At 43.2% G+C, this 12,969-nt stretch overlaps 1 protein-coding gene across 1 annotated transcript in view; it reads right to left on the bottom strand.

The window, feature by feature from the left end:
* LOC145356576 (sodium-coupled monocarboxylate transporter 1-like) overlaps window positions 1-12,054 on the bottom strand; it is an 85,184-nt gene extending 73,130 nt beyond the window's left edge. Inside the window, exons 1-3 of the mRNA XM_080209352.1 lie at window positions 11,861-12,054; window positions 10,841-10,902; window positions 2,470-2,609 (exon numbers count right to left, since the gene is read on the bottom strand). Coding sequence (XP_080065478.1) covers window positions 2,470-2,609; window positions 10,841-10,902; window positions 11,861-12,006 — 348 coding nt within the window. The 5' untranslated portion in view covers window positions 12,007-12,054. The remainder of the gene's footprint in view (window positions 1-2,469; window positions 2,610-10,840; window positions 10,903-11,860) is intronic.
* Window positions 12,055-12,969: the final 915 nt, after the last annotated feature.

Raw genomic sequence — 12,969 nt, 5'->3', positions numbered from 1 at the left:
GGATTCTAAGTGCTGGGCGAACTTGAAACTGGGAGTGTTTCAGATCCGACTTTTAGACCCGTTCTCAGGTGCCCCCATACGCATGCTGCCTGCAAAAATATCAGCGATTCGGAATTGCGCTGCAGAAGCCTGTGGGTGGGGTTTAATGAACACGAAATCCTGCAGCTCTGATCTGCGCCTCCAATGGCGCAAGCACAGAAAAGAAGTGATAGAATGTGGCTCCCCTGCTACATCCCTCACAGGCCAGATAACGCGTCCTCCTGGCCTCCACAGAAATTGCCCCACTCCCACAACATTACTGACCCCCTTATCCCCCCACTCCCCACCACCCAGATCGATCGCAGGTCTCTCCCCTCTTCCCCCCACTGATCTCAGGCAGAATGGCAGCAGACCCCCCCCACCCCCCACCAATGATCTCAGGCAATCCCTCCCCACCGATCTCAAATAGAGATGCTAGGCACCTACCTCCTCACTAACTGGAACGCCCGAATTGGATTTCTATGGAACATGTCTGTTTTGCACCGATTCTGGATGGGCCAACGCAATGGTAAAGGGGGAAGTGCTGGTAAAGTTGGGCATGCAGCACATTAAATCAATTTAAATGCATTTTGACTGCTTAATCTCAAAGGTAAATTTGAGCACAGGGTCGAGTCCATTAAGACATGCCAAGAAATTATAGTATGCAGCTGCATATTTAAACATAGTGAACATATCACTCATATTTTAGAAATATGCAAGAGGTGGGAAGTTAGGTGTCATTCCACTGAAGAAATATAATGGTTGGTATGTAGGTCGTATGATTCAAATATGAGTGAATCATATCAAACAGCAAATCCCAGCCAGCTTTGGGCAATATACAGACTGTACCCAGCCAATCCATGCTTACAAAATGAAAAATGTAATGTCCTCAATTATACTGACATACTGATATGAATTGACAGGGCCCTGTTCTTTGCAGACAGAAATAACAGGTACACACATTGCACCTGTTTCATTTAAACAAAATAAGTGACAGACATTCACTAGTTCATTCCTTGGAGCAATGGTTCTACCAATCAGAGTCCACTTGCCAAACAATCAGCGCCCTCTGCATACTGTATAAATTGTTGTTTTTCCCGTCTACTGGTGTTCTTGTGCAATGTCTTGATGGAGGCATGAGGAAAACCTTTGACTTGTCTCTTTTTTTTTAGCAAGACTCAAATAATGATTAGCAAAGTTACGTTTTAGAAATCTGCAAATCATTGCACAAAAATGTTTATTTTCCTACAGCAACACCGACATCTGGAACGATCAGTCTAGGTTCCATTACCCTCTAAGGCGCATTCCATTTTCTATCATGTTCAGTTGGAATCTTCATGAAAAGCAACAATTAGAACATAAGAATATAAGAACATAAGGAATAGGAGCAGGAGTAGGCCATCTAGCCCTTCGAGCCTGCCCCACCATTCAATAAGATCATGGCTGATCTGAAGTGGATCAGTTCCACTTCCCGCTCTCTCCCCATGACCCTTAATTCCTCTGTCTATCAGAAACCTATCTACCCGTGACTTAAATATATTCAGCGAGGTAGCCTCCACCACTTCAACGGGCAGAGAATTCCAGAGATTCACCACCCTTTGAGTGAAGAAGTTCCTCCTCAACTCTGATCTAAACTGCACCCCCCCTTATCTTGAGGGTGTGCCCTCTAGTCCTGCTGTCCTTTCTAAGCGGGAAGAATCTCTCTACCTCTACCCTATCCATCCCTTTCATTATCTTATACGACTCTATAAGATCCCCCCCCCCATCCTTCTAAACTCCAATTGTCACTGTGTGCAATCTAAATGCTCCATAAATCCTACAGATAACCAACAAAGGAAAATTATAGCTCTGTTTGACCCGGCATGTTTTTAATACAGCACTTGTTCCAATCTCCAACTCTACAACTAAGAAGTTATTCTTAGTTTATGTTGACAGCATACTGTTTCTACCTAGACCTCTTTCTCCTGCGTACTTAAGCTCAAATGAATAGTAAAATGCGGTGGATTACACACAATTTATGACTTGCTCACTGGCACTCTGGAACAATTTCCCTGAATCTTACAATGCTCCATGCAATCACTGAGTTAAATTTTTGTAAAATTTGCTCTTGATATAATTATCTCTGGAAATATTTCATTATTATGGCAGCTACTGTATAAAAAAAATTGCACAATAATAAGAAGTTTGAAAATGTAAAGGGAGGAAACATCACCAGGAAAATGAATTGCTGCAGTTTATATTCTTTTATTATGCTGGTAAAAATATATATGTAATATATCTATGAAATCAATATTTTAGTGCAAATTATGCAGATAGGAAAAACTGATCTAGACAAATGCAGATCAATGCAGCAGTACAAATCCCAAGGCAGGAAAAGCAGGACTGAAAAATGATTGTTAATAAAGTAAGATAATAGGCAATGATTTGAGTAGGAACCGAAAAATAAATTACCTCATATGTGCTAATTATGTTTAGTCTGTAGAAGAGGGGGACGTAGATCACACTAGTGATTATCACTGTGATGAAACAAGAGGTGTTGTACATCAGAACCATTATCCCATACAGATACACCTCTACAGGACCTCCAAGCACTGTAACAACAATCAGAAATGTCGAGTGAGGGATCTGAACACGTCTGAAAATACTTTTACTAAACTTCCAAAAACTTGTAGTAAGCTGATATGGACTTTTATTATGCGAATGTGATCACATCGGTACAAATACCCAACGCATGCAGGGAACAACTTGAATTTACATCCCATCTTTCATGTGGAAAAACATTCGGAAGTGCTGGACAGACATGTAAAGAAAATCTGGATAACACACAAAGAAGGAAAAACTACTGGCAGTAACCGTAAAGTGGGATTTAGGGAGAATTCTCAGGTAGAGCCGTAGAGATGGAACTTTAGAATCTTTGAAAAACTACAGCGCAGAAGGAAGCTCTTAAGCCTTCTGTGTCAATGCTGGCTGGAAAAAAATATTGCTGCCCATTCTAATCCCACCTGGTCTTGCAGGTTACAATAGTTCAGGTGCAGATCCAGGTACCTTTTAAATTAGTCCAGGGTTTCTGCCTTAACCACCAAACCAGGCAGCAAATTCCAGATAAAAAGGGTGTCCTGATCTCAGTGGAGCCAGTTCCCTGTTCTAAGAGTTCCTGCCTTGCCAGACTGATGGCACAAACCATGCCTACTCTTCTTTTAGCAGTTGAAATAACAAGATCCATAGGAAAAAACTGACCAGTGGAGCTGGAGAATTCCAAGCCATTTTCTCACCAGAACTAACATTCTGCCAAATTCTCGTAAGATTCTGATGGAAGGCAGAGAGGCAAGGAGGAGGATGAAGAAGATGAACAGTGGAAGGCAGGGGGGAGGGCTGAGGTGAGGGAAGTTGACAAGACTGCATAGTGAGCTCAAAATCAAAAGCTCCGAATGGGGCATGGGTATCTCATAGGTGATGAGCTGGGGGGTGGGGGGGGCAGGGTATTTGAACTGCAGAACAGACTCCTTTCTGAGGTTGCTAGCCCTTTCCCTCTGGTTGCTGACACCCTGACAGGATTTTACGGCCTTGCTCATCCTGAAACTGTAAAATCCCGCACGAGATCAACAGACCTTTCCGTGGTCTGCCCCTCAAAGAACACGAAGAACAGCACAGCACAGGAAACAGGCCCCTCGGCCCAACAAGCCCGCGCCGCCATTTTAACATTCAGTGAATGCCTCATTCCAATCCTTCTTCTACCTATGACTTTTGCCTCTGCCTCTTGGATTCCACAATAAAGGTGTGCGAATTTAGAGAATTATATGTGCATCAGATTGAGGGAGGTCTAATTTAGGGACAATTTATTAACACCAATCAGCCTAAAAGCATGTTTTTGGGGTGTGGGAGGAAACCAGAGCATCCGGAGAAAACCCACGCAAGCACGGGGAGAATGTGCAAACTCCCACAGACATCGTCCCAAGTCAGAGATCCGACCCAGGTCCTTGTGTCTGCACAGCAAACAGTGATAGTCACTGAGCTGTCGTGTTGCCCGTCAGTTGGTCCAGTTTAAGCGAACACTAACGACGTGAAGCACTAGGCAACTCTTGAAGCAACATTCAAGAGCAGCCCTCGCACGACCCACCGTGTGTATGCCCCTTGTTGGCCAACAAGGCGGACCGAATCACCTGTGGATGTAAAAAAAGACATCAATAAACATACACAGCTTGTACAGACATTCACGGAAGATCCCCAGAAGCTCAAACGTAAGACAGGCAAGCCATACAATATGTTGGACGGCCCATAGGAATCTGTTGATTCCCAGGAATGACCTGAGGCTCTTGATCCTTATTTAGAACAGTCTTTTGTATCCCTCCATCTCTAGTCCGCTCATGTGCCTATCTTGGTAAGCCTTAAACAACTCTAGCGTGCCTGCCTCCACCACCCTACTTGGCAGTGCATTCCAGGGTCCCACAACCCTCTGCATGAAAAACCTCCCTCTAACATCTGAATTATACCTCACCCCCCTCACCCTAAGCCCATGGCCCCTCATGATTTTTGTATCCAACCGGGGAAAAAGCTTCCCACTGTTCACTTTATCTATACCCTTCATAATCTTATACACCTCTATTAGATCTCCCCTCATTCTCCGTCTTTCCAGGGAGAACAGCCCCAATTTGCCCGATCTCTCCTCATAGCTAAGATCTTTCATACCAGGGAGCATCCTGGTAAACCTCCTCTGCACTCTCTCCAGGGTCTCCACGTCCTTCCGGTAGTATGGCGAACAGAACTGGACGCAGTACTCCAAATGCGGTCTAACCAATGTTCTATACAACTGCAACATTAGATGCCAGCTTTTATACTTTATACCCCTTCCTATAAAGGCAAGCATACCAAAAGCCTTCTTTGCCACCTTCTCCACCTGTACTGCCACCTTCAAGGACTTGAGTACTTGCACACCTAGGTCCCTCTGTGTTTCTGTACTCTTAATAGTCCCACCATTTATCGTATAACTCCCCCCTACATTATTTCTTCCAAAATGCATCAACTCGCATTTATCTGGATTAAATTCCATCTGTCATTTCTCTGCCCAATTTACCAGCCTATCTATATCCTGCTGTATTGCCTGACACTGCTCGTCACTATCAGCAAGTCCAGCCATCTTCGTGTCATCTGCAAACTTGCTGATTACACCAGTTACTTCCTCTTCCAAATCATTTATGTATATATATATATATTTATATAGCAGAGGTCCCAGTACAGACCCCTGCAGCACACCGCTAGTCACAGACCTCCAGCTAGAGAAAGACCCTTCCACTACTACCCTCTGTCTCCTGTTACCAAGCCAGTTATCAATCCATCTAGTCACCTGTCCTTGTATCCCATGAGCCTTAACCTGTTTCACCAACCTACCATGAGGGACTTTGTCAAACGCCTTACTGAAATCCATATAGACGACATCCACGGTTCGTCCTTCATCACCTCCTTAAAAAATTCTATCAGATTCATAAGGCACGACCTCCCCTTTACAAATCCATGTTGCCTGTCACTAATCAGCTTGCCGTGTTCTAAATGCGTATATATCCTATCTCTAAGAATCCTCTCCAACAACTTCCCTACCACTGACATCAAGCTCACCAGCCTATAATTACCCGGGTTATCCCTACTACCCTTTTTAAACAACGGTACCACATTTGCTATCCTCCAGTCCTCTGGGACCTCTCCACAGAAGAGACAAAGATTTGCGTCAGAGGCCCAGCAATTTCATCTCTCGTCTCCCTAAGCAGCCTAGGATAAATGCCATCAGGCCCCAGAGATTTATCAGTTTTAATATTACCTAAAAACCCTAACACTTCTTCCCTCGTAATGGATATTTTCTCCAACTGGTCCACAATTCCCTCCAAGACACTTCCAGACAACAAGTCCCTCTCCTTCATGAATACTGACGCAAAGTATTCATTCAGGATCTCACCCATTCCCTCAGGCTCTAAACATAGTTCCCCTCCTCTGTCCCTAAGAGGACCGATTTTTTCTCTAACCACCCTTTTGTTCCTAACATATGAGTAAAATGCCTTTGGATTTTCCTTAATCTTGTCTGCCAAGATCATTTTGTGACTCCTTTTCGCCCTTCTAACTCCTCGTTTGAGTTCTCTCCTACTCTCTCTGTATTCCTCCAAAGCTCTTTCCATTCCCACTTGCTTGGACCTAACACACGCCTCTCTTTTCTTTCTAATCAAGTCCTCAATATCCCTAGTTATCCACGGCTCTCTAATCCTACCTTTCCCATCCTTCTTCTTAACAGGCACATGTCTGTCCTGCAACCTTATCAGTTGTTCCTTAAAAGACTCCCACATGCCAGACGTCGACTTACCCTCAAACAACCTCTCCCAATCAGTGGCTAACAGTTCCTGCCTAATCCGGCTGTAGCTAGCCTTCCCCCAATTTATCACTCTCCCCTTCAGACAACACTCACCCTTTTCCATTAGTATCCTGAAGTAGACAGAATTGTGGTCACTATTTGCCACATGTTCCCCTAATGAAACCTCAGCTACCTGAGCAGGCTCATTTCCCAGAGCTAGATCCAGTGTAGCCCCCTCTCTAGTCAGACTAGCTACATACTGCTCCAAAGAGCCTTCCAGTACACATTTTACAAATTCCCCCCCCGCCGTCCAGACCCCCAGCACTAGGCACCTTCCAATCCACCCCAGGTAAGTTAAAGTTTCCCACCACAATAACCCTATTCTTTCTGCACCTATCCAGAATTTCCTTCCACTTCTCACAGGCTAGTGGGTGGCCTATAGTATACCCTCGCTTGCTCCGATTGCCATGGCGGGTTGGGTGGGGGGGTAAAATTGCAGCCCCTGTCTGGTATGGTGAAGGCAGTGGGGCTGAAGAGTCTGATATGAGTGTGTTGGACTGGTTTTTAAAAATGACACTGGAACATTTGAACTCACCAGCTGATAGCAGGAGGATAAATCTAATGCTGCCCACCAGAAGACTCCGAGGGAACTCACCTGTGCATAATTAATAAGGTTACAAGTGCAGAATTTGTCTTGGGATTAGGCCTTTCTGGCCAGTGGGAAGGATACTGCTGGAACCTGGCATTTTCTTCTACATTCTTCATTGAGCCAGTGTTGATCCACTGATTAGATGCCAGGCCACAAGGTTACATCCTGCTACCAGAATGATGTGGAGGGTACAGAAAAGATTTAACAGGATGTTGCCTGGTATGGAGGGCATTAGCTATGAGGAGCGATTGGAGAAACTTGATCTGTTCTTACTGGAACAATGGAGATTGAGGGCGACCTGATAGAAGTCTACAAGATTATGAGAGCATGGACAGAGTGGACAGTCAAAAGTTTTTTCCCAGGGTGGAAGAGTCAGTTACTAGGGGGGCATAAGTTGAAGGTGCGAGGGGCAAGTTTAAAGGAGATGTACGAGGCAAGGTTTTTTTTACACCGACGGTGGTTAGGTGCCTGGAACTCACTGCTGGGGGAGGTAGTGGAAGCAGATAAGGGAAATCTGAACAAATACATGAATAGGAAGGGAATAGAGGGATATGGTCCCCGGAAGAGTAGAGGGATTTAGATCAGATGGCAGCATGGTCAGTGCAGGCTTGGAGGGCCGAAGGGCCTGTTCCTGTGCTGTAATTTTCTTTATTCTTTATGGTTGGAAATAATTCTGCTGCAGTTGAAGATTCAAACCAAAGTAGAATGTACAGGCTAAATGGTAGGACTCCAAAGAGTGCAGTTGAACAGAGGATCTGGGAATACAGGTACAGAATTCCCTAAAAGTGACGTCACAGGTGGATAGGGTCGTAAAGAGTGATTTTGGTATGTAGACCTTTATAAATTGAAGTATCGAGTATAAAAGTTGGAGTGTTATGGTAAGGTTATATAAGGCATTGGTGAGGCTGAATTTAGAGTATTGTGTACAGTTTTGGTCACGTAGTTACAGGAAGGATGTAAATAATGTTGAAAGAGTGCAGAGAAGGTTCACGAGAATGTTGCCAGGACTTGAGAAGCTGAGTTATAGAGAGAGATTGAATAGGTTAGGACTTTACTCCCTGGAGCGTAGAAGAATGAGGGGAGATTTGATAGAGGTGTATAAAGATTTTGATGGGTATAGATAGAGTGAATGCAAGCAGGCTTTTTCCACTGAGGCTAGGGGAGAAAAAGAAACAGAGGGCATGGGTTAAGGGTGAAAAGAGAAAAGTTTAAAGGGATTATTAGGGGGGGCTTCACACAGAGAGTGGTGGGAGTGTGGAAAGAGCTGCCAGATAAAGTGGTAAATGCAGGGTCACTTTTAACATTTAAGAAAAACTTGGATGGGTTCATGGATGAGAGGGGTGCAGAGAGATATGGTCCAAGTGCAGGTCAGTGGGACTAGGCAAAAAATGGTTCAGCACAGACAAGAAGGGCCAAAAGGCCTGTTTCTGAGCTGTAATTTTCTATGGTTCTGTCATTCAGAGCACTTCATGGATGCCCAGTTTTGAGCAATATTCTGTATCCCATTTACCACTGTGATTGTGCCACATGTCATAATGAAGGGTGCCCTCAATGTGAAGATAGGATGTTGTCTGCACAAGGGTGATGCAGTGATCACTCCCACTAATACTGTCTTAGACAGGATCATCTATCAATGGTCAAATAGAAGCTCTTCTTGGTTCTCTCAACACCTGCCTTGATGATGGACATTGAAGTCCCACACGCAGAGCACATTCTAGATCCTTGCCACCCATAGTGCTTCTTCCAAATGGTGTTCAACATACAGGAGTATTGATTCATCAGCTGAGGAAGAGCGGTAGAGAATAATCAGGAGGCGATTTCATTGCCCTTGTTTGACCTGATGCCATCAGACTTCTTAAGATCTGAATGTTGAGGCCTTTCAAGGCCAATCCCTCATTCCCAATTATGTACCACTGTACCACCACCTCTGGTGGTTCCGCCAAGTGGCACAGCACATAGCCAGGGATGGTGGTAGAGGAGTCTGGGACATTGGTTGTAAGGCATGATTTGGTAAATATAACCATGTCAGGCTATTGCTTGGCCAGTCTGTAGTACAATTCTCCCAATTCTGATACAATTTTCCAGATGTGAATGAGAACAACAATGTATGGTCAACTGGGAGAGTGTGCCTTTGCTGTTTCCAGTGTCTTGGTTGTGCTGGATGATCCATCTCTTTTTCATACCGTTTAACTTTTCAGATGGTTTGATAAAATGAGTGGCTTGCTAGATCATTTTAAGAGGGCATCTAAGAGTTAACAACAATGCTGTATGGGTCTATAATCACATGCAGGCCAGATAGGGTAAGGACAGCAGATTGTCTTCCCTAAAGCATGTTAGTGAACCAAATAGATTTTTATGACAATCTGTTCAACAGATGGGAATATTACATCATAAATTGAATTCTCATGTGCTTTGCATCTTGTAACTTTCAGTAAACCTGGCCATCATTTGAATGTTCTTTGCATTTGGTTACATACAATGACAGGTACCCTTTTCTCTTGAGGAAGTTAAGGGGATTATCATAGAATCGCTACAGTGCAAAAGGAGGCCATTTGGCCCATTGAGTCTGCACTGACCACAATCCCACCCACAGTAGCTTGTAGTGATATGTGCTGTGACCCACTGCTTTCTGCATTTGGGAACCTGTGATAAATGTGATTGAATTATAATGTTGTCATGCCAAAATATTGCCAAGCTTTTCTTAAGAAGGTGTTAATGACCCAATGAACCATAGAATTCCGACAGTACAGAAGGAGGCCATTCAGCCCATTCAGTCTGCATCAACCACAATCTCACCCAGGCCATATTTACCCTCAAATCCCCTGACACTAAGGGGCAATTTACCATGGCCAACCCATCTAACCTGCATATCTTTGGAACAAAGAACAAAGAACAAAGAACAAACAAAGAGCAAAGAAAATTACAGCACAGGAACAGGCCCTTCGCCCTCCAAGCCTGCACTGACCACGCTGCCCGAATTAACTAAAAACCCCTATGCTTCTGGGGACCATATCCCTCTATTCCCATCCTATTCATTTACTTGTCAAGATGCCCCTTAAAGTCACTACCGTATCCACTTCCACCAGCAACAAGTTTCAGGCACCCACTACTTTCTATGTAAATTTATTTTACAAAGATAATTTTGTGATAGTATATTATTCAAATAAGCCATAGATGCTACTCTGTATAATAGTTATGCATGTTGACAAGTGTGTCATTTCAAGGCAAAGAGACAAGACAACTGATTCTAGCAGATTAATTTTGATGGTTGATACAAATATCCTGATTTATAACATGAACTCCAACCATAAAGACTATATTCAGGCACACCAAAATCATTTGGGTTCGGGCAAGATTCTCCATTTGACATTCAATTTTGTACTTCCATCAACTTTTTACAAATAAAATTGTCATTATGAAGTATTTCATTCTCTTTTTTCTTCTGTTAATGTGTACTGTTTTCCAAGATGTAGACACAAACTTATGGCTCACTGAATATACATGAGTGGATTTTGTAATCTCTGTCCCAACAACTTGTGAAATGCTAAACTGTTAATTGTTCATCCATCTGCTAGAGTTTGACCATTGTGCATTATTTACATACTACCATCTTTAAGAAGTCAAAAGCAACAACAATGCTACAGTTTTTAAACATTAAACTGCTTCTGATAGATATATGGCTGTCAGTTCACAATCACGAGGGTCCAATGTGTAAACTAACTTCAGTTTGTAAGGTTGCACGCCAATTTGACTAGGAACTCAGAGAAAGGTCAAATAAATTCTAAATTACATACTTCATTGATTATTTTCCTACTTCTGCAAAATGAACAACATCCACTTACCAGTAATAGCAGACAGGAAACTGGCAGCCAACGAAAGTGCAATTGGGTACGCAGAAATTTGCCTGAAGCGAAAAACAACAGTCACATTTTCTCAGTGAAACCACTCCCATGCTGCCCATTCCTCCTCTCCTAACAGTGGTGATCTTATTATGTCCTGTCACACAAACGTTAACGTTCGTAGAGTCATAAAGGTTTACAGCATGAAAACAGGCCCTTCGGCCCAACTTGTTCATGCCATCCTTTGTATTTTAAACACCTAAGCTAGTCCCAATTGCCTGTATTTAGCGCCTATCCCTCTATACCCATCTTATCCGTGTAGCTGTCTAAATGCTTTTTACAAGACAAAATTGTACCAGCCTCTATTAGCCTTTGCTAGCTCATCTTTGGGTTGCATGTCTGAAAATGCTGATTGACAAGTTATTTGTATCTGAGTTAAACCGAAGGGTGTCCTCCTCCAACGTCTACGTAAGGCATCCTTGGCAAAAAGTCACTGAACGGTAGTGTGAGCTCTATCCCCACCCAACTGTATATTTTTCCAATATAAAAACAGAAAATGCTGGATAATCTCAGCAGTAGTTCTGAAGAAGAGTCATGTAGACTTGAAACAGAGGGCACGTTATTCTGACCCCACATGCCCCAAGACTGAAAATTCCTGTTCAAGCTCAACAGACTTTTCAGTGGTCCGCAGAACTTTCTACCTTGCCCACTAAGGCACCCACGGAGGACGAGACAGGAAAATGTTTCACCACAGATACTGCCAGATCCGCTGAGTTTATCCAGTGTTTTTCTGTTTTTAGTTCAGGTTTCCGGCATCAATAGTATTTTGCTTTCATTTCTATATTTCTATTTTGGAACTTCTGACTAATAGTGGTACAACCCCCATTGATCATAGACCTGATATTAAACCCTGCAACTTTTTATGAACTTGTATATAAATTCCTTCTCATGCCCCAAAATGTAGTTATTAAAGTCCTATTTTTTCATAATCCTCCAGTAGAATTTATAACACTTTGTACCTACCTGTTTCCTATTAGGAACTCTTCTGTAGTTCGTCCCTTTGTCCTTCCAGGTTTAAAAGCAAAGTAAAGGCCAATTGCAGTTGATACAACCAGCATAGCAGCAAACACAATGTAATCCCACACTTGCAAAACATTTTTCACAGACATAGCTGCTCCTTCTCCTGCTGTAAAATCCGAAAAGCTCTGACAGAAGTAGAATCAGGTTAAAAGTCCAAGATTTTACGAGCAACCACATGATCAAACTGGTCTTGTTGACCTATGATGGCAACATCTTGATTTGAAAATCTCTTTCTTGTTTTCAATCCTCTCCTTCATCTTGCTTTTGCTTCTTTGTAATCCCCTCCAGCATACCTGCACTCCATTGAATTCTGGCCTCCTGACCATCGCCACTTTTAATTATTCCATCACTGGAGGCCAATGCCTTCAGCTGCTGAGGAATGGGTTCTAGAATACTGTCCCTACACCTCTCTGCCTTCTTTTCCTCCATTAACACACTCCTTAAGCGCCATCTCTTTGACTAAGCTATTGGTCACCTGGCCCTTTATCTTCTTGTGTCATTCAATGTGATATTTAATTTTGAATGACTCTGCAAAGCACTTTGGAGCATTTTATTAGATTAAAGATGCTATATAAAAATCGTATTTGTTGACAGATTGCAAACCTGATCGATCGGCTGGCTTGGCATTAGGAGCTGGCCAATTTGCCACGTGCTCAGAGGTATGGAGTGACTTTGGTTAGCTTATTATCTACAGGCTGTATCCATCCAGAATGTAGAGGGAACAATTCTCCAATCTGAACCTCAATGATGAACAGAGTGTAAGATCCACTACAGTTTGCCTATCAGCGCAACAGATGCACAGCAGATGCCATCTCCCTGGTCCTCCACCTCCTCCACGATCATCCTCAACACCAGTGCTCCACAAAACTTTGTCCTCAGCCCCCTTGCTGTACTCTCCAACTTGATTTTCAAGTTTGCTGATGACACCACCGTTATGGATCAGATCTCAAATAATGACAAGACACAGTACGGGAAAGAGAGAATCTGGTGCAACAATGATAATCTCTCCCTTAATGTCAACAAAACAAAGGAGATGGTCATTGATTTCAGAA

The sequence above is a fragment of the Carcharhinus amblyrhynchos genome, chromosome 21 (genome assembly GCF_965287045.1).
Source record: "Carcharhinus amblyrhynchos chromosome 21, sCarAmb.v2.hapA, whole genome shotgun sequence".
NCBI lineage: Eukaryota > Metazoa > Chordata > Chondrichthyes > Carcharhiniformes > Carcharhinidae > Carcharhinus > Carcharhinus amblyrhynchos.
The sequence above is the reverse complement of the archived record's forward strand: the minus strand, read 5'-3'. Positions and strand labels throughout refer to the sequence as shown.